Genomic DNA, 22,669 nt, shown 5'->3' with positions numbered 1-22,669 from the left:
CAGTGACCCAGGGCCGGGATTCAAACCCGCGTCCACAGCGCCACAGTCCCAATGCTAACCACTGTGCCACATGCTGCCCTTAAACTGAATTTCTGTCTGGTTTAAAAGTGAGTCATGCTTGAATTAGTTACACCAATAAGCTGCAGTTTGCTTCATTAATGAAGTATCTTTTTCCTCTTCCCTTTTTCTCCTTTTCTGTCCCGTCTCCCAAAAAAAAGCCTGAAAGAATAGATCCAAGTGCTTCAAGACAAGGCTATGATGTGCGATCAGATGTTTGGAGCTTGGGAATCACATTAGTAAGTCAAGTGTCTGTTGGACATTTAAACAACTTTAAATTGAATAAACACACTGGAAGCAAAAACAAATCTAATTTTTCTGGTTCACCGTTAAAAGTTAAGTTCCTTGAAATGTCTTATCATGTTAACGTTATATAAATTGTTGAATATGATGGAATGCTGAAAGATTGAGCATATTGACATGAATGATTTTTTTAAATAGTTGCATTTTTGAAATAACCTCCATTTTTCTATTGTTTTCTAGTATGAACTAGCCACTGGACGATTCCCATATCCAAAATGGAACAGTGTATTTGATCAATTAACCCAGGTAGTAAAAGGAGATCCCCCACAGCTTTGCAACTCTGAAGAGAGGGCGTTTTCTCCCAGCTTCATTAACTTTGTTAACTTGTGGTAAGAATTATGCAAAGCAGTTGTGAATAAAGTAATGCTTCATTCTGGTTGGACCCTTTCATTTGAGTAGTACTTTCCTTCCTGTTGCGCTTTTTCTGTCACGCCTATTTTTGTTGCAATTGCCCGTAGATATTTATTAGACTTTCCTCCCAAGGTTTGCCCGGAGTTGGTGTGGTTGCTCAAGATGTTGTGTAGTTGTATCTTCACAGTGCCACCCACCCAGGAGCTCTCGAATTCTAGTTGCCGATGCTGGTACTGTGCTGCCACCAGGTTTCCCCACCCATATTTCTGCGATAATGTTCACATCTTGAGGGTAGCTGTATTGATTCTAATTTTTGAAAGCACCAAAATCGCTGTGAACTTTGAAACTAAGAAAGCAGCTTTTCCCATTCTAGAGGGCATGGTTGTGAGGACGTGGAATATTTTGAGCTTTGCCTGTGCATTTCAATTATATTTCCTTCATCCTGTATCTGGCTCGCCATTGTCAAACTTCCTGCTTATACTGAGATGATCTGAAATATTTCAATAATGTGAAGTTGCTCGGATGTCAGGACTGTCTTGTAATCACAGCCCTACACTAGTAAAAATTAAAAGCTGCAGTTCAAGCAGTCCTCCCTTTGCCTTCCATGTCTCTGTTATCTCCTGGTCCCAGTGTTCTTCTGTTTTTATTTTCGTATTACTAGTATACCAACTCTGACCATTTCTTTTTCACTTCAATAGAACTGATGCAATATCACTATTGTTTCACTCTACATAAGAAAAGTTCACCTTTTAACTTCGACATATTGAGAAGTGAGAAGCCTGCCCTGTTAGCTTCTGACATGATTTTATATTGAATGTAACATAATGCTAAGGTAGTCTGTTGGAAATGAAAGCTTCCTGTGATGCTCTGAATTAAATCTTTCATTTGCCTAGCCTCTGGATATTGCAGCATTTTAATTCTTGATAAATGTATGAGCTAATAAAATCTGCAAGATTGCTGCATTAATCCCAAGTCAGAACACTGAGTTAGACAGATTTTTGATCTAGAAGGGCATCCAGGGTTACGAACAGGCTCAAGGGCCAAATGGGCGACTCCTACTTCATATTTTCTCAAAATGAAGCTCTTGGAGCAAAAGAACTTGGGTCCTGGAGGATTTCCGACCTCGGCAATTGGGTTGTAATTGGAAATCTCGGAGTTGGGTTGCAATGTACCTGTTAATTTTGCCATTAAAATGCATCAGTTCTATTGAAGTGAAGAACTAAACATTTCTTTCATTGCAGTCAGTTCTTACGAGTTCAACACTGCCTTATTTTTGTGTTTGTTTGTTCCCTTTAACCCAACCCTGTTGTTGAATTAACTCGGAAGAATAAACATTTTTCTGCCACCTGGTGGTCACATGAAATTTGAGCTGGGATTTGGGATTTATTTAGCAGTAATGAAAATACATACTTGCATATTTCAAACTGCCCATAAGAAATTTTGCTCCCAGTTTACAAGGAACAAATTATCTGCGAGTAACATTTAAAAGGGCCAATTAATTGATTGAGTTCCCGCAAGGACTCTTGGAATACAGATTGTTAATGAAAATGCTTCCACAACTAATTCTGCTAAGTTACTGGTCAGTGTTTAAAGTGTATTTGTTACAATCACTATAACCTCTGTTTTCATCTTGACTAAGTGACATCTGTTACATTTGAAGAAAGAATAGACAGAATTTCTCATGCTGAATGTTGTTTTTCTAAACCTGCAGATGATTCACTGTCTGGTAAATTATTCATGCTTCAAAGCCACATCTGAGCAACAGTACTTAAAGTAGAATGCACACATTTGAAATGTCTTTTGTTCATATACCCTTAATTACGGTTATGTGGTAGTTCCATAACTTGGGGCTTGAATCGGACAGATTTCTTATACCAGCCATACTTGATGGGAAGAAACTAGTTTCTAATCCACAAAGCTGAAAGATCCTCTGAAAGGCAGTCAATTTGGCCTGCTCTCCTGTCCCCTGGACTGACTGAAGAGCATCGCCCACTGTAGGTTTAGGGGCACATCGAAGCATCCTTGGTAAAGGAAGATATCCAAGCTCGGGATGATCTCAAGGGAAAGATGCAGTGTTTGGCTGCCCTGGGCAGGCGCATTACCCAGGGTGCGGAAGATCCCACGTTTTAGATTCCTGGTTTGAACCGAGTAAGCTGGGGCAACAGTTGATATTTGGGGTCAGCCCTCCAGGGAGGGAACAAATCATTCAGAAATCCTTCTTCATTGCCTTGTTGGCAAGGCTGGCAACTTTTGATGTTCATTCCAGATGCTCTGAAAGGTTAGTGGGGTTGCTTCTTGAACTCCTGTGAAGGGCGGTATGGTGGCACAGTGATTAGCTCTATTACCTCACAGCAACAGGAAACCAGGGTTCGATTCCACCTTTGGGTGACTGTCTGTGTTCTCCCAGTGTCTATGTGGGTTTCCCCCGGGTGCTCTGGTTTCCTCCCACAGACCAAAGATGTGCAGGTTAGGTGGGGTTTATGGGAATAGGGTGGGAGAGTGGGCCTAGGTAGGGTGCTCCTTCAGAGGATTGGTGCAGACTCAATGGGCCAAAAGGCGGCAGCCTGCACAATAGGGATTCTATGGATGAAGGAGAACAAAGAACATTACAGCACAGGAACAGGCCCTTTGGCCCACTAAGCCGGCGCCGATCCAGATTCCTTATTTCGACCTACTACTTGTTAGCCCAAACGATCTGTATCACTTCATTCCACGCCCATTCGTATCAATCAAGACACACCTTAAACTTGCTACTGAGCCTGCCTCCACCACCTCCCTTAGCAATGCGTTTCAGGCACCCACCATCCTCTGCGTGAAAGGTTTTCCCTGCACATCTCCCCTAAACTTTCCTCCTCTCACCTTGTAATTCAGTCTTCCACCCTGGGAAAAATAGTGGGGAAACTAACCCCACTATTCACCCTGTCTGTTCCTCTTGTAAGTTTGTAGACCTCATTCAGGTCTCCCCTCAGCCTCCATCTTTCCAACAAAACAAATCTGAGTTTATTCAACCTCTCCACATAACTAAAACCCTCCAGATCAGGCAACATCCTGGTAAACCTTCTTTACACTCTCTCCAAAGCCCCCATGTATCCATGTCCTTCTGGTAGTGTGGTGACCAGAACTGCAAGCAATATTCCAAATGTGGCCTAACTAAAGTTTTATACAATTGTAACATGACCTTCCAACTCTTTTGTACTCGTTGCCCCGACCGAAGAAGGCAACCATGCCGTATGCCTTCTTGACCACCTTATCCACCTGCATTGCCACATTCATGGACCTATGGACCTGAGCGCCCAGATCCCCCTGTATTTCAATACTCCTAAGGGTTCTGCCATTTACTCTATAATTCACACCTGAATTTGATCTTCCAAAATGCATCACCTTGTATTTGTCCGGACAGAACTCCATCTGCCATTTCTCTTCCTAATTCTATTCCGGGCCAGGGTTTAGAGAACACCAAAGTATATCATGGAGTTCACCTGACCCACAACCTTGAATAGATTTTGGTTATGGGGAGCACAAGAGCCCACGTTACAGGTGTGATGCAACAGAGATCTAAAGTATTTTTCAACAAAAACAATCTTTATTTTATGAATCCAGTTAACATTTTATAAACACACAGTAAACAGTTTATCAACTACCAACCCTGACCACCTCCCCCCCCCCCCCCCAAAGGTACAGTACTCTATAGATAACCCTTAATACATTCCCAAACAACATCCATAAGTTAAACCCTTTTTAAATAAAGACAGCAGGTTTAAATTCTCTACAGAAACAAGTATTACTTTGAAATCATCAATGAGCTGAAGACATTCTTTAGCTTGTAGAGAGAGAGATCATTACACAGCTGCTTGCTTTGAATGCAGCTCTCCGACTCTGAAAACGGAACCAAAAATACATTGCAGCTCCCAGCTCAAAATGAATGTGAAAGACAGACAACCCAGCTCCACCCACACACTGACATCACTGCAGCTATTTGATAAACACCTATTTCTTAAAGGTACATCCACCTGACAATTCTCCAATCTATCTATATTCTCCTGTATTCTCTGATTGTCCCCTTCACTATCTGCAACTCCACCTATCTTAGTGTCAGACCATCTACATTTTCCTCCAGATCATTTTGTCCGAGCACTGATCCCTGTGAAACACCACTAGTTACAGATCTCCATTCTGGAAAAACTCCCTTCCACTGCTACTCTCTGTCTCTTGTTGCCAAGCCAGTTCTTTATCCATCTAGCTGGCACACCCCGATCCCATGCGGCTTTACCTTTTGTACCAGTCTGCCTTGAGGGACCTTGTCAAACGCCTTACTAAAGTCCATGTAGATGACATCCACAGCCTTTCTCTCGTCAATTAATTTTGTCACCTCAAAAAACTGAAGTTGGTAAGACATGACCCTCCCCGCGCAAAGCCATGTTGCCTATCACCATCAAGTCCATTTGCTTCCAAATGTGAATATATCCCGTCCGTCAGTATCTACTCCAACAGCTTCCCCACCACTGACATCAGGCTCGCGGGCCTATAATTACCTGGCTTGTCCCTGCTTCCGTTCTTATTCAAAGGGACAACATTGGCTATTCTCCAGTCCTCTGGGGCCTTGCTTGTGGTCAAAGATGATGCAAAGATATCTGTTAAGACCCCAGCTATTTCCTCTCTTGCCTCCCACAGTAACCTGGGATATATCCCATCTGGCCCAGGGAACTTGTCTACCTTAATGCATTTTAAGATATCCAACACTTCTCCTTCATCATGCTGACATGTCCTAGAGTATTCATACACCCATGCCTAACCTCAACATTCATTATGTTCCTCTCCTTGGCAAATACTGATGCAAAATACTCATTCAGGATCTCACCCACTTTCTCTGACTCCACGCATAACGTTCCTCCTTTGTCCTTGAGTGGGCCTACTCTTTCCCTAGATACCCTCTTACTCCTTACATATGTATAAAAGGCCGTGGAATTTTTTTTATTATTTTTTTTGAATGCATTTATTCAAACTTGTATCAAAGTAGGTTACAGCAAATAAACACCCCGGGAAACATTCTTCCAACAATCAACTATACAGTTTGTACAGATTTTTCTCTGCCACTCCAGCAAAATTCGTCGCCGTGCAATCAGAGAGGCAAAGGCCAAGACATTGGCTTTCCTCCTCTCCATGAGCTCCGGCTTCTCTGAAACCCCAGATATCGCCACCAAAGGGTCCGGGTCCACTCCCTCCTCCACTATTCTGGCTAAGACTGAGAACATTCCCGCCCAGAATCTTCCCAATTTTTCACAACCCCAAAACATGTGCGCATGATTCGCTGGCCCCTGCCCACACCTCTCACACTCATCTACTACCCCCTGAAAGAACCCACTCATTCTCGCCCGAGTCGTATGCACCCTGTGCACCACTTTAAACTGTATCAGGCTCATCCTGGCACAAGATGAGGGCCCGTTTACCCTTCGTAGTGCCTCACTCCATACTCCCCAATTGATCTCCATTCCCAACTCCGCTTCCCATTTCTCCTTGATCTTCACCACCCGCTCGCCTCCCTGCTCCTCCAGCCACTTATATATATCCCCAATTCTTCCCTCCCCTTTCACATCTGGAAGCAGTAGTTGCTCCAGCAGGGTGTATCCCGGCAACCTAGGGAACCCCTTCCAGACCTTTCATGCAAAGTCCCTAACCTGTACATACCTGAACTCACTACACCTCGGCAGCTCTACCCTCTCCCTTAACTCCTCCAAACTGGTGAACCCTTCCTCCAAATACAAATCCCTCATCTTGACCAGCCCCAATTCCCTCCACCTCCTGTATACACTATCCATCCCCCCCCGGCTCATACCCATGATTCTCGCGCAGTGGCGTTAGCACCGATATCCCTTCCACTCTAAAATGTCTCAGCTGATTCCGTATCTTCACCATGTACTGCACCACTGGGCTCGGCTCCCTGAATACCTACTTGGAGCCATTGGCAATGCTGTCGTCGTCATAGCACTCAAACTAGACACCTTACAAGATTCCTCCTCTATCCTAACCCACTCTACCCCTTCTCCTTCCCACCACCGTCGCACCTCGTCCATATTCCCCGTCCAATAATAATGAAGCAAGTTTGGCAACGCCAACCCCCCGTGCTGCCTCTGCCTCTGTAGCAGGGTCCTCCCCACCCTCGGCACCTTCCCCGCCCATACAAAGTCAGGGATGATTGTGTCCACTTTCCGAAAAAAGGCCTTTGGTATAAAGATCGGGAGAGCCTGAAAGGTAAACAAGAACCTCGGCAGAATATTAATTTTCACGAATTGGACCCTCCCCGCCAACGTTAAGTGCAGTGTATTCCACCTCTTAAGGTCCTCCCTGGCCTCCTCCACCAACTTCGTTAAGTTCCACTTATGGAGCCCCGTCCATTCCCTCGCTACCTGAATCCCCAAGTACCTAAACCTATCCCTCGATACCGTCAATGGCATCCCCCCCCCAAAATTAGCCCGCTCTGCCAGCTCACTCACTGGGAAGACCTCGCTTTTCCCTACATTCAGCTTGTATCCCGAGAACCCTCCAAACCTCCCCAACAGGCCCATAATCCTTCCCATGCTCTCCAACGGATCCGAAACATATAGCAAGAGGTCAGCGACACCCGGTGCTCCCTCTGTCCCCCTCATTATCCCCTGCCACTCTGCCGACCCCCTGAGAGCCATCGCTAACGGCTCTATGGCCAGCGTAAACAGCAGCGATGACCACCGGCACCCCGGCCTCGTACCCCTGTGTAAGTCAAAGCTTCGTGAGCTCATATCATTCGTCCTCACCCTCGCTCTTGGTGCCACAGAGAGCAACTGCACCCATGCCACACATCTCGGCCCAAACCCAAACCTTCCCAAAACTTCAAACAAGTACCGCCACTCCACCCGATCAAATGCTTTCTCCGCGTCCATGAACACCACCACCTCCGGTACCAGAGCTGTCGACGGATTCATCACCACATTCAACAGCCGTCTTATATTACTCGCGAGGTGCCTGCCCTTCACGAAACCTGTTTGATCTTCTGCAACCACCCCCGGGACACAATCCTCCATCCTCCCTGCCAACAACCTAGCCAATACTTTCACATCCGTGTTCAATAGTGATATGGGTCTATACGACCCACATTCCACCGAATCCTTCCCTTTTTTGGGTATTAGTGTGATTACTGCCTGCGTCATCGTCTCCGGCAACTCCCCCTTCTCCAGTGCTTCATTAAATGCCCCCAACAGATGTGCCAGGTCCGCCGCAAATTCCTTATAAAATTCTGCCGGGTACCCATCCGGTCCAGGGGCCTTCCCCGACGTCATACCCCTGATACTATCCTGCACCTCCCTCAGCCCCAGAGGCTCCTCTTTGCTTCCTCCACCTGGGGAAATTCCAGCTCGACCAGAAACCACCCCATGTCCCCCTCCTCTCCTCCTGGGTCTGCCTCATAAAGTCCCTGGTAATACTCTCTCAATCCCTCATTTATCTTCCCTGGCTCTGACACCACATCCCCAGCCCGGATCTTCAATATTTCCCTGGACACAGCCTGCCTCCGCAGCTTGTGCGCCAGCAAGCGGCTCGCCTTCTCCCCATTCTCGTATTGCACCCCTCTTGCCCTACGCAGTTGCCCTACTGCCCTCCCCTACGCAGTTGCCCTACTACCCTCCCCATTGTCAGCCTGTCAAATTGCCCCTGCAACTTTTTCCTCCTCGCCAATCCCTCCACGGTGGGCACCCTCGAATATTCCCTGTCCACCTCTACTATCTCGCTCACTAGACGGTCATGTTCCGCCCTCCTTTCCTTATTTGCACGAACCGTAAATGAGATTTCTCCCCAGACCACTGTCTTCAGTGCTTCCCAAAAAATGCCCGGCAACATCTCCCCATTCTGATTGAAGTCCACATAATTCCTAATCGCCAGCCGCACCTTATCACAAAAACCTCTATCCGCCAACAACCCAGAGTCAAACCTCCACCCCGGCCTCTGGTCTCGTCCCGTACTGAACCGAATATCCAGCCAGTGGGGTGCATGGTCCGAGATAACTATCCCCGCATACTCTGCCCTCTCCACCCCAACAAAAATCTCCGTACTCACTACGAAGTAATCAATCCTCAATTTCACACGTCTAGGTGTATTCAAGGAATACTCCCTACCCCCGGGTTCTGAAAGCGCCATGGATCCACCATACCCATCCTCCATTACCCCTCCCCCCAGCTCCCTTGCCATTTGTACCCTACCCATCGACCTGGGGCTCGATCGATCCACCCTCGGCTCCAGGACACAGTTAAAATCTCCTCCCATGATCAACTGGTACGTGGCCAAATCTGGGATTGCTGCCAGCAACCTCCTCATAAAACCCACATTATCCCAATTTGGGGCATACACATTTACCAATACTACCGGTGCCCCTTCCAATACCCCACACAATCACACATTCCACCTGGATCCCTCACCTCCTTCGCATTCATGAATCCCATTTGTTTGCTCATTAAAATCGCCATTCCTCGATTTCAAATCAAACCCCGAGTGAAAAACCTGCCCGACTCACCCCTTCCTTAACCTAACCCGGTCCTTCACACGGAGGTGTGTCTCCTGCAAAAAGACAACCCCCACTTTCAAGCTCCTGAGGTGCGCGAACACCCGCGACCTTATAACCAGCCCATTCAGTCCAGGATGTTCCACATTACCAACCTTACCGGAGGCTTGCGCCTCCCATCCCCTCTACCATCCGTCATATCCAAACATAGAACAGTGCAGCACAGAACAGGCCCTTCAGCCCTCGATGTTGTGCCGAGCTTTGTCCGAAACCAAGATCAAGCTATCCCACTCCCTGTCATTCTGGTGTGCTCCGTGTGCCTATCCAATAACCGCTTGAAAGGTCCTAAAGTGTCCGATTCCGCTATCACAGCAGGCAGTCCATTCCACACTCTAACCACTTCATCTTCCCCACTTAACTCCTGCCCCTTTAATTCCACTCTGTACCTAGTCCTCCTGCTGGCCTTGCCCTCCCCCACCCAAACAAGGACTTCTCCTGAACTCCAGGTAGCCTTCTCTAAAAGCAAACAAACAGATGTTAAACACAAACAGTCCCATAAAACAGGAGGAGGGATGGGAACATCCATCCCCACAAACTTTTCACCCCTACAACTCCTTACAATCTCAACATTGTACAGAACCCCCCCCCCCCCCCCCCCAAAAGGTGAAAATCCCCCAATCCCTACACCCACTTCAAACATGCTCCCGACCATTACATAGTGCAAGAACCCCGGTTCCCAAGCATTGTCCACTCCATTGTCCCCCAGTTTATGCTCCTTAATGATGTCTTCGGCCACTTCTGAGGTCTCGAAAAAGTACTCCCGGCCTCCAAACTTCACCCATAATTTCGCCGGGTCGAGCACCTCAAACCTGATCTGCCGCCGGTACAGCACCGCCTTGGCCTTGTAGAAACCTGCCTGCCGTTTTTCCAACTCTGCTCCGATGTCCTGATAAATCTGGACGTTATTTCCCACCCAGTCGCAGCTACGCTTCTCCCTGGTCCACCGTAGAATTTTCTCTTTCTCCAAAAATTTATGGAGTCTCACGATCACCGCCAGCGGCGGCTCCCCATCTCTAGGCTTTTGCCTCAGAGACCTATGCTCCTCGTCCACTTCAGGGGCCTTATCTAGCCCCCCTTCTGCCAGCATCCTCGAGACGTACCTTGTGGCACTCACACCTTCCACTCCTTCAGGCAGGCCCAGTATTCGTAGGTTCTGCCTTCTCGAGGCATTCTCCTGCTCCTCCACCTTTGCCCTCAGCGTTTTACAAAGGTCTCCTAGGAGCCCCACCTCCGCCTCCAGAGCCACCACACGATCGCTGTGGTCCGAGATCACTCCTTCAATCTCCCGAATCTGTGACCCCTGCACCTCCAAACACCCCTCCATCCGTTCCAAAGTACTCTTCAGGGGTGCCACAGCTTCTGCAATGGCCTTTGCATGATCCTCATGCATTTCTTTCCTCAGTTTATGGAATTCCTCCTTGATAAAAGTCATCGATTCCTGTATCTGGGGCCTTACAGCTTGCCCCTCCCCTGCCTGCATGCTGGAAGAAACGTCTGTGAAGCACAAGAAGACTGTATCAACTTTACAGCCAAACCTTTTTTTTTTGGACGGGTCCGGTGATCAGAAGACATACCATTCCAGGGATAAACTACTCCTCTAACATTCACCTAGGCCTTTTCATCAAAATTCCACCCGGATCTGGGTAAAAAGAGCCCTTTTCTGTGACTTTGAACAGGAACAGCCCTTGAGGTGACCAATCACTCCATGGTCACAAGCAGAAGTCCAGGCTGTGGGATTTTCCTTGACTCTGTTTGCCAGTGACATTTCATGGCCCCTTTTAGTCTTCCTAACTCCCCGATTGAGTTGGTTCCTACTTTCCCTATAATCTTCAAAATCTTGGTCTGTTTTTAGTTGCCTAGACCTTGTGTATGCTACCTTTTTCTTTTTGACTAGTCTCACAATTTCCCCTGTCATCCATGGTTCCCTAATCGTGCCATTTCTGTCCTTAATTTTATCAGGGACATGCCTGTCCTGCACTCTAATGAACTGGCCTTTAAAAGACTCCCACATATCAAATGTAGATTTACCCATAAACAGCCGCTCCCAATCTACGTTCTCCAGATCCTGCCGAATTTTGTTGTAGTTGGCTTTCCCCCAATTTAGCATCCTCGCTCGAGGACCATCCATGTCCTTATCCATTCGAGTATTCGAAAACTTACGGAATTATGATCACTATTCCCAAAATGTTCCCCTACTGAAATTGTGGTCACCTTGCCAGGCTCATTCCCTAATATCAGATCCAGTTACGCCCCCTGGTTGGACTATCAACATACTGTTTCAAAAAATCCTCTGGGACACCTAACAAATTGCTCTCCATCTGAGAACCCCTGACACTAAGGGAGTCCCAGCCATTAAAACCCCCATCACAACAGCCCTGCTATTTTCACACCTTTCCAGAATCTGACTACATATCTGTTCCTCTATATCCCACTGGCTGTTGGGAGGTCTATAGTACAACCCTACCATTGTGATTGCACCCTTCCTATTTGTGAGCTCTACCTATAATGCCTCACTGCTCCCACAATGCTGTTATGAAGGAAGTTCCAAGATTCTGATTGAATCAACATGTGACAAAATCAAATGGCTGTTACCTTCTCGTTCTGGTGTTCCCATAGACTTTGCCCTTGGTGGCCATGGTCATGTGTTTGGAGGTGCTGCCAAGGAAGCTGACCTTACTAAATAATCTGCTGACAGTGTCCAGAGTCAGTCTTGAAGAAGGATCATCTGGCAAGCTACTGTAGGGCTGTTGGCATTTGCGAAAGCATACTTCAGATTTGAATTTGATATCTTCACTAGGGATGGGGAAATGTTGATGGTAGGGGGAAGTTAACTGTCAACAACGTATGCTATGTAACCAAGCTTCCATTGGAAGCATTAGTTGAATATACTGAATACACTGTGCTGCTTACTCTATATGTACATAACCGCTTTCATCTCTTCTAGCCTTACAAAGGACGAGTCCAAAAGGCCAAAGTATAAAGAACTTCTGGTGAGTTTAATTTTCAATTTCTGCTCAAGCCCTAAATTTACATCCTGCTTTTACTTGTAGCCAACAGGATTATGTATAAAATAAAGATTACTATTTTCTATTTTTAGTGCACACTTTAAACGATTTCCAAAATAGTGAATGAACCTTCCATTTGACAGCAAAGTGCAAGCATATCACTCATGTTTGTGTGAAATAATTGATCATTCTTCTGTTGACAGACCATCCGTTTTGTCAAATTTCAAATGTGTCAGCATCACAAAACCTCAATTTCGTCTGTGATTGTGCAGCTTTTAAGGTTGCTTATACCAAAGCCATCTCCAATTGCCCATAAATAATCTTTTACAATTCAGTCCTGTTCTCAACATTCTTGAATAATATGAAGAAAGAGTCAATATTCATCAGTCTTCTATGAATTGAAGCTTGCAACCCTACGTAAGACGTAAATGGGATAGTTTGCCTTGGAAGTAACAGTCAATCCCTTTTTGATTTTATGCATTGGACCATGTGCTCCTGTTCTGTTTTGAAATTCAGCACACCATGCTGCCAGGCCACATTAACTTGATTTATTTACATGGGAGATGATTATAAAAACACTCAGCAAGTAACTAGCATTGCTTTGACTTGCACTACAACAACTTCGGTTTATTTAGATTCTTTAATGTTTTAAAACCTCCCGAGACACTTCACAGGTATGAGATTAGTTTTACACGGAGAAATATTAGGACAGGTGACCAAAAGATTGTTCAAAGAGGTAGGCAAAGTACTTGAGCTGTTTCAAAAGTAAGGAATCCAGAATCTTTTAGCTGAGTTGACAAAAGCTTCCAAATACTCCCCTGGAAATGGGCAATCAAGGCAATATAATGCAATGAAGGAAGCCCCATACTTTGGACAGTTGTTCAAGTTTTCCAACATGCAGATTTCCTCAGTCTTTTTTTTTTTGCACTAGCCAGGTGATCAGACTATCAATTACCTTTACCTCTGAGATAAATAAGCCACCAACAGCCCTCTCGTGGTTCTCTGTTGAGCTGTCCACTTGACTATCTGGCCAAAACAAAAAATTGCTCTTCCTACATATCCTGTGTCTGGCACGGGTCTGCAAATTTGCATTGTAGTGTTCCCAGTATATTATGAACCAGTCAAACAAACTTGATCTGAATAGTTTTTGATCAGGCAGTGACATCAAAACAATGGCTCGCTGCCTCCCACAAAACCTAACATAATCTCCAAACTATTTTGCACATTCTTCTCTCCCATTCCCTCTCCCCTAATTATAAATTAGTGTACAAATGTAAAAATTGATCTCTGACCCTGTTACCTGGTCAGTTTCAAAAACATTGGCTCCTCTCAACTCTGGTCCAACACGGACAGCCGGCTGGATGTTTGGGTTTGCTATATGGACAACTCCACGCTCAATACAGTATTTAAAGTAGTAGAGCGGAATGTCATAGATTTGGCAGTATTTTTTGCTTTCTACTTAATTTCAATGTTAGAAATATGAAACAAAAACGTAACCACACAGCAGTCCATGTGGAGAGATCAAATTGTTTACATTTTCCAGATATGCACACAAAACAAGAGCTGTTGATTGACTTGTATGTTTTCAGATTTTCCTGTTCTTGTTGAATGTTGTTTTCATGCTAAAACTGAAGCAGTCCTGAACTTCAGGTGTCTCACATGGCTGGTTGTGATTGAATTAATCGTTGTTCAGTGATTTGGGAAGTAATGGAGAAAGTTGGAGGTAGTATAATTGAGATTGTGTATATGGACTTTCAGAAGATATTTGATGAAGTACCACATAAGTAGACTTGCAAGCAGGATTTAAAGTGGCAGCATGGAATTGATTATTGGTTAAGGGCGAGAAATGAGGTATAATGGTAAACGTGTTTTTTCAGACTGTGATATACAGTGGTGTCCCCACAGGCATTGCTGGTAGGACCACTGCTGTTTTTGACCTGGGTATTCAGGGCATGATTCCAAAGTTTGCAGGCACAGAGTGAGGAGGCTAGACAGACCTATGAAATGGGCAGGCACACGGCAGATAAAATTTAATGCAGAGAAGTGTTAAGTGATGCATTTTGGAGGTAAGAATGAAGAGAGGCAATTATAAACTAAATGGGGAAGTTTTAATGTGGTTGCAGAAACTGAGCAAACTAAGGGATGTATGTACACCGATCCTTGGCAGGTGAAATTATAGAGGCTCTGTCTTTCAAAGGAAAGGGGATGAAAAACCCTTGGCTTTATAATAATACAAAAGCAAAAATTTCTGCTGAATCTTTATAAATCGTTGTTGGGCCTCAGCTGGATTATTGTGTCCACTTCTTTAGTTTAGGAATGTTGTCAAGACTGCTGAAGGGATGCAGGGCCAGTTTACTGGAATGGTACCAGAGATCAGAGACTTTACGTCGAGTGACATGAGTAATTTAAGTTCTCCTTGGAGCAAGGAGCAAAGAAGGTTCGGGGAGATTTCATGGGAGTGTTCAGATCATGAATGGTTTTGATTGGGTAAATAAGGAAAATCTTTTTCCAGTGGCAGAGTGTAACCAGAAGAGACAGATTTAAGGTAATTGGTAAAAGAAACCATAGGTGAAATACGGAGAAATTCTTGTCTGCAAATGGTTATAACATGAATGCACTCTCTGAAAGGATGGTGGAAGCAGTTTCATTAATTTTCATAAGGCCACTTGGATAAATACTTGAAGGGGAAGAATTTTCAGGACTGTGGGGAAAGGCCAGAGTATTGGAACTAATTGGTTGCTTTCAAAGTGTCAACACCTGCACGATGAACCAGTTATCCCCATGTGTTATAATGTTCTGTAATTCTATGAATAGTTTAATTTTCTCTGGTTAAATTCTTCAAATCCTTGCCCTCTGCATGTTTAAAGTTTGCTGTAACTTTCACTTTTTAGCTATTTAAATTTAAAACTGCCATTGCTATGGAATTCTCAACTTCCTACCTGCATTGTGAATGTGTAAAGTTTAATGTTAAATGCTGAATATGTGAATCTTTCTAAATAACTTTACAGTAGAAATGTTTGCATGATTTAAAACCAACCCAGATGGGATTTTGCTGAGAGATCACATCATGCATGTGATGGACATTTTCATTGCAGGAAGAAATGTGATTTCTATATCCAAAGCATGCTGTTGTTTTCATTTATTCAGAAACATCCTTTCATCTCGATGTACGAGGAGCGCAGGGTGGACGTTGCAAATTATGTTTGCAAAATCTTGGATCAAATGCCCCCAACCCCTGTTTCCCCAATGTACGTTGATTGATTCTGCTGCTGAAAAGACGGCTTTAAAACGGCTGAAAGAAATCAAGGTGTAAAGATTTGTTTTATGACACATTGCAGTGTTTCTATTTTTAACTTGCTCAAACAGACCGTGCAATAAAAATTGGTGTTCCATTTTCTTTGTGTCTGCCCACAATTGTCCATTCGAAAAGCATCCTTCTCATTGTATCCAAGTCATCACGAGAGTTTATCTGGATCAAAGATAGTTATTGCCTTTTCGGGTTAGACGTGTGGAAGCTGCCAGTATGTTCGTTTAAGTCTGGATCTTGTTGGGATATTATGCAGCCATTGCTGGGAAGAGTTTTAAACTGCCGACGTCTCAGTGTGCAGTACTGGAAAGACCAAGTCTTGGACTAGCTTTTCCTTCCATTCTATAGAATATTTTTGGCAGCAGCTACAAGAACTCCTAGATATCTGCTTTGTCTTCAATGTAAGGAAACTTGTACATGAACAGGAAACTTTGATCAGTACTCCGATGCAGTCTCAAACATGTTGAGGAATTTTGCTTCACAAAGTGCAATAGATTTGCTGATTTTAATTGCTTTATAGTTAGTGTCTATAATGGAGGAAATAATTCATCTGTATTTTACTGTTGAGAAAGTTGAAATGATTTTTAAATAAGGGCATAACTGAACACTATGTCTTTCACCAAAAAAAGTGTGTGGACTGAGATTTGCGATGTAAACAAAATTGATACAGGAAAGATTTGCTGTATAAAAAAAAAAAAAAAAAAAAAAAGGTATTTCCCCGATACAGAACTTTTACATGACTTAATGTCATTCACTGTATAATATCTTTGTAACTATTGGGAATAATAGCCTAGGCACCTGAGAAAAGTGTTTTAATATTGTCTATTGAAATCTTTAAAAAAAAAAATAGTGAACTATGGTGTAACTTTGAGCAGTATGCTCAAAGAGTAAGGCATGTTGGAAAAAAAAATAAGCTTGTGTTGAAAGCAACGAATGTTTTCCTGTTTGTTAATCAGTCTGTAAATGTACACATTGATGTCTTAGGATCTTAGACAAAAGCAGGCTCTATATGGATTATGCAGTAAGCACCTGGCAGTGATGTTCTTAAATGTTGCCCACCGACAGCTCATATTGTGGTTCAATGTGCTATTTTTTACCAGAAATTATTTATGCAAAAATAAACGTATAGCTGTGACTGCTGTAAGCCTCAAGGTCCTCCAGGTTTATCAGCGATGCGATAACAGCAATTGGCTACTTGTTTGGTTTAGTTATTGGTTGTACTTGTCTACTGAGGGAAAAATTGCTAAATGGTAAGAGGAACAAGTCACCGAGTTCGGATGTTGGGTGCAGAGTCTTCCGATTGATGCAACACCACTGCGGGTGCCCAGCTCCAGAGGTGCTGAATGTCTGGAACAATTCTGTTACTTGAGATAACCACAGGAAAGTTTTAATTTTAGCTACACATGAACCTAGACTTGTGCTACACAAAAAGGATTCTTTGTGAGATTCTATTTTTCATACCAATGCCTATTGAGGGTGTGCTTGTCTTTTTGGGGAGGGGTAGGAGGGGCTGTGATCGTTTTTGTAATGGACAAGTATATCCAGTAAGTATCTCCACTGTAGATCAATAAGTCACTAAAGTTATAAAATTATGCAGATTTTTTGTGTCCCTCTCTTCTGCTTTCATACTAAAGACACAAGCCGACCTCCCCTCCATCCCACCCCAGCCTTGCTTGGCAATTCATTCATATTTTCAATTCTACTAGTGGAGAAGGTACCTTGATGAGAATGTCGAGGGGGCTTTTCTTCATACTTGTTGAGTGGAATGCCTGTAAAAATTGGCAATTTATTCCTATATTAATCTTAGATTATAATCTATTAAGGGTGAGGAATATATTACAGTGTATCTTTAAAAAGGTGTATAATGGTCACAAACTGTGAAAATAGAATAAGAACTGTACATTGTGAACTTTGGTTAATTTTTCTTTCCTGTACCATAGAAAATGTATAAAAAATATCAAAGCTGATATGCAGGGATATTGCCTTACTTGTCTGTGAAAATGGAGCTCGCTGAGTAACATCATCTTAGCATTATTTTACAGAGCTCATGGATATTTCTTATCCTGTGTACTGGTTTGACTTCTTCCTATATTTAAAACATCATAAATGGAATCTTATGTGTTCATGTAATAGTTCTATACTCTTGCCTGCAGGTCAGTTGTAATAAAACTAGAACGTGACTGTGACCTTGTTCTTGTTTTGTAAGATCTGAAACACACAATTGCAAAAATAAACTCCAAATTGAAATAATGGGATAAAAATGCACACTTTTATATGTTCTCCCTAAAAGAGCAGATTGATGTGTTTTTGTCTGGAATCATTCAATCAACAGTAACTTGAGGCTTGTGCACCTGCACTGAAGAACATGCATGTGGCTTGAATTTTAAAATTGATACCTGTGGATGGTAAAGCAGTTCAATTTGATGAATACTTAACTCATCAGTAGGGCTGACCCTCTTTGAATCCTGGGCTGCTTGTTGCTCAATGCCATTTGTTTATTTTGACAAGATCTTTCTTCGCAATTGGATTAAATAGTACTTTGCCAACATGTCTCATGAGGTTTGTATTTTCAAATGACTGCTGTTTAACTTTTGAACAACTGCAAACCATTGCACCTCACCATTGTGGGATGGAAATGTCTGATTTTGTGCGATACTGTAAAATGCCTTTCTCATCGTACCTCTGCGTGCAATCACTGTAGGTAGAATATTTCACATTTCGTCTCCGCCCTTCCCACCAGCAGGGTCCCAAATACTCGTTTCAGGTGAAGCAGCTTACATTAGGAGACCAGATGGAGATTGGGGGATCTCTTTGTTGAGCAGCTTCTTTCAGTCCACGAGCGAGATCCTGAGCTTTCCGCCCTTAACTCTTTTAATTCTCTGCACCACTCTCGCTCTGACCTCTGTCATCAACCCCCTGCACAGCTGACGTTCAGCAGTAGCTCAGGGAACAGCACCTTGTATTTTGATTTAGGTGCTTTACAGAGTTCAAAAATTTTCTACCCCATTTGTTTAGTCACCCTGCCTTCCAACCTATCGGTCCCTGCCTCTGTACTTGCTTAAAACCTGTTATATTTGTAACATTTCACTATTCTGATGTTTCTCTCCTCACTGATGCAGCATAATCTCTTTATATTTTATCCAAATAGTTCCATGGATGCCAAGTGGAGGTTTTATAGCTTGTTAGATAGCGCCCAGCCTTTGAAGCAGAAGCTCTGGGTTGAAGTCCTGCTCCAGGACTTGTTGGTCACAGAAACAGTTCAAACAGGTTGATAATCAAGCTGCAAATCCTTCCAACACATCCCACTGGTCCCCAAAGGGAAGGTGTGAAGGTATAAACAAACAGTGAAGTCGAGATGCAAAACGGACTGCTGCCTCACTGATTGTTCTGTTGAAAAGTCACAACCTGAAACTTTTACTCCGTTTCTCTCTCCACGGATGCAGCTGGACTACTGAGTATTTCCAGCATTTTCTGTTTAAATTTGCTGCCTCATTGTCACTAACTTTGCACTATCAAACAAAATCAAAAACAAAACCTGTGCTTAAGCTCAGTAAAATCCATTTCCAAAAACAGTAGGGAGGGCCTGGTATTATTTGTTAGTTCCTCCTTAAGATAGCTTGAAACAGCCATTCTTGCCACACAGGTTGAATGTAACTGTGAATATAGAATCTACTACGTTAAGAAAACTGGCACGTAGACTCTGCTGATCAAGCAAGAGGGGAAATTCAGGGCAGCACGGTGGCGCAGTGGGTTAGCCCTGCTGCCTCACGGCGCCGAGGTCCCAGGTTCGATCCCGGCTCTGGGTCACTGTCTGTGTGGAGTTTGCACATTCTCCTCGTGTTTGCATGGGTTTCGCCCCCACAACCCAAAGATGTGCGAGGTAGATGGATTGAACACACTAAATTGCCCCTTAATTGGAAAAAAAATAATAATTGGGTACTCTAAATTTATTTATTTTTAAATCAAGAGGGGAAATTCAATTTGTATTATACACTGCATCATTCAAGTACCTATTTCAGAGAATGAGCTCCATTGTAATTACCTTTCAGACATTTATTCCTTAGCACATTTCTGCAACTTGGATTGCTTTTTTAATATAAAGGAAATTTAATGGTTAAAGATCTGCAAAATCAGGGCGGCACAGTGGTGAGCACTGCTGCCTCACTACACTGAGGAAAGAATTCCAAAGAGAAAACAACCCTCTGAGTGAAGGAATATTTCATGCTGAGTCCTAAATGAGTCTTAACTTGCAGCACTTTTGGTAACTGTAGAATTGAACACGTTTTGTTTTCCAAATGTTTTTCTCCTTTAGCAGAATTCTGTTACTTTTCTACCTATTTTATGCTCACTGATCTATAATTCCCTGGGTCTGTTCTAAATACAGGTATAAGTACAGGTATAACGTTGGCCATCCGTCTGTCCCCTGGCACTACACCTTTTCTCGTAAATTATTAAATTTGTGGAATAGTATCTCTGCTATCTCTAGAGTCTTTTAAAATGCACTGTTACAGTCCATCTGAGGCCGGTACTTTGTCCTCAATTTTATTAGATTATTTAATATTTCTCTATTTTAAATGTAATTATATCATTTTTAATTCCCTCTTTCAATGTCATGTCCACCTAATGTCTTGGTGGGAAATACTGAAGCAAAGCAATTATGTAGTATCGCTGACATTTCACTATCGTTGCCTGTGATTTATTACCCCCTCCATCCCTCAATGGCCCGATTCTCCTAACCTTTGTTTTATTAATGTGCTTGTAGTATATTTTACTATTTTGGCTTAAGCTGCTTGACAATTTAATTTCATAGTTCCTCCTTGCCTTGCCAGCTTTTTGATATCTGTGTGTACTCTCCCTTGCTTGCGCTGTCCATGTACTTATGCCTCTTTGCTTTCAATTTTTCCCTTGTACCTTCATAGAAACATAGAAAATACAGCACAGAACAGGCCCCTCGGCCCACGATGTTGTGCCGAACCTTTGATTCATCAATGGTGTGCCGTAGTGTTTTTTAACGGGGTAGCTATTTCCTGGACTCTGGACCACCTATGCTGTTCTATCCATTTTACTATCCTGAGTTCTATTCTCAGCCCCTCAAGGGATTTTTCAGTAATCTATAACTGGCGTATGGAATGTTTTTGCTTTTCTCAGTTATTATCTTAAAGCATATAATCAAGCTGGTTTAGCACAGGGCTAAATAGCTAGCTTTTAAAGCAGACCCAGGCAGGTCAGGAGCACCGTTCAATTCCTGTACCAGCCTACCCGAACAGGCGCCGGAATGTGGCGAATCGGTAGGGGCTTTTCATAGTAACTTCATTTGAAGCCTACTTGTGACAATAAGCGATTTTCATTTCATATTGCCTAAAATATCCCTGACTTTTACGTCTCTTACTTGCTCTGGTTTGCTCCCCATTAATCGATCCATTAACAAATCTTCCCTATAAGGTTTCTCTTACACTGAGTTAGAAAAGTGTAGAGACTCCATTCTCTTGTCCCCCTTAACTATCTCCAGGTCAACTAATTTCAGAATAGTTGAAATTCCCATTGATTATTATTCTATATTTGGTACTCAGTTCCCTGATTTCCTTGTGTATTTCTTCCTGTGTCTCTTCTAACATTAGGTGTTCTGTAGATTATCCCTATCGGGCCAATTGATCATTTCTGTCTACACATGGATTTTATACTGGTGGTTGTGCTACCTCCTGTGTTGTGCTACCTCAAAGTTCTGGGACTATGGAGTTGATATGTCTCAATAACCAACTTCTTGAAGCACTTCATGATGATAGATGTCACGGCCACCGGACGGTAGTCATTGAGGCACGTTGCCTGATTCTTCTTTGGCACCGCGTGTATGATGGTGGTCTTCTTGAAGCAGGTGGGAACGGAGTAGGGAGAGGTTGAAGATGTCCACAAACACACTCACCAGTTGTTCCACACAGGATCTTAATGCACGACCAGATACTCCGTTAGGGCCCGCTGCTTTCCGAGTTGCTGGGTCAGTTGACAACGGTTTGATGGTTTTCTGCTCAAAGTGAGCATAGAATGCACTGAGTTCATCAGGGAGGGGTGCGCTGCTGCTGGAGGTTCCACTTTGCTTTGCAGCTCGTTATGTTGTTTAAGCCTTGCCACAATCGATGAGAGTCCGTGTCATTAGACTGTGTCTCTAGCTTAGTCTGGTATTGTCTCTTGGCATCCCTAATGTCTGTGCAGAGGTCGTACCTTGATTTCTTGTACAAGTCGGGGTCGCCTGTCTTGAACGTCTCAGACCTGGTCTTCAGCAGTGAGCGAATCCCCCAATTAAACCATGGTTTCTGTTTGTGGAACATGCATACTACCTTTTTTGGTACTCAATCTTGCTGATGAGTCTGTGTTGGTGGTGGCATACTCGTTTAGGTTGGCCGTTGAGTTCTTGAATATGGACCAGTCCACTGACTCCAAGCAATTGCGCATCGCATGGCCTGTTCTGAATAAAACTATCCAGAGATATATCCCACCCCCCCCCCCCCCCGCTCAACAACACCTTTGTTTTGAATTGTCTAGCTTAATGGTTGTGTGCCGGAGTGACTCGAGGCAGAAATATTTCTTTCAAATATGAGAATCTGGGGCAGTCTTGTGTAGAGACTCCCATGTATAAAGGCCGTTGTTTTTATTATTTATTTGTTTGTTTACCGATAGCCTGTATTAAAAAAAACTGGGTGGACTGTTTTTATTAAATTAGTTTACTCACCCAATCTCCTCCCCTTCTGAGCCCTTCCTCCATTCTCACTGTTGACTTCACTTGGGTTTGCACAGACTTCTCTAACCAATCAATTCCAAAGCCACTTTTTCAAATGACTCGCTCGTGTGGTGCTCCACAAAATGGCTGCCTTTCAAGCCGCTATAATTTGCTGTTGAAAATAATTTATTTGATTTGCTTCAACAATGGTTCGTGGCAGCTATAAATAGCTACAAGGCCGCATGCTAACCATTGGAAAACATTTTCCAAACCATCCCTTTTAGTTTTCTGCCCTGTGATTGCCACCTTGTGAACTATTATTTACCTTGATACCTATTTACCTAGATCAT

At 43.5% G+C, this 22,669-nt stretch overlaps 1 protein-coding gene across 2 annotated transcripts in view; it reads left to right on the top strand.

Moving 5' to 3' along the window:
- Positions 1 to 17,857, top strand: part of map2k4a (mitogen-activated protein kinase kinase 4a) — a 259,462-nt gene extending 241,605 nt beyond the window's left edge. For both annotated transcript variants that reach the window (XM_072483113.1, XM_072483114.1), the window contains 4 exons: positions 219 to 296; positions 541 to 689; positions 12,240 to 12,285; positions 15,448 to 17,857. In XM_072483113.1, coding sequence (XP_072339214.1) covers positions 219 to 296; positions 541 to 689; positions 12,240 to 12,285; positions 15,448 to 15,561 — 387 coding nt within the window. In that variant the 3' untranslated portion in view covers positions 15,562 to 17,857. The remainder of the gene's footprint in view (positions 1 to 218; positions 297 to 540; positions 690 to 12,239; positions 12,286 to 15,447) is intronic.
- Positions 17,858 to 22,669: the final 4,812 nt, after the last annotated feature.

Source organism: Scyliorhinus torazame, chromosome 18, assembly GCF_047496885.1.
Source record: "Scyliorhinus torazame isolate Kashiwa2021f chromosome 18, sScyTor2.1, whole genome shotgun sequence".
Lineage (NCBI taxonomy): Eukaryota > Metazoa > Chordata > Chondrichthyes > Carcharhiniformes > Scyliorhinidae > Scyliorhinus > Scyliorhinus torazame.
This window is presented reverse-complemented; position numbering and strand designations above follow the sequence as displayed.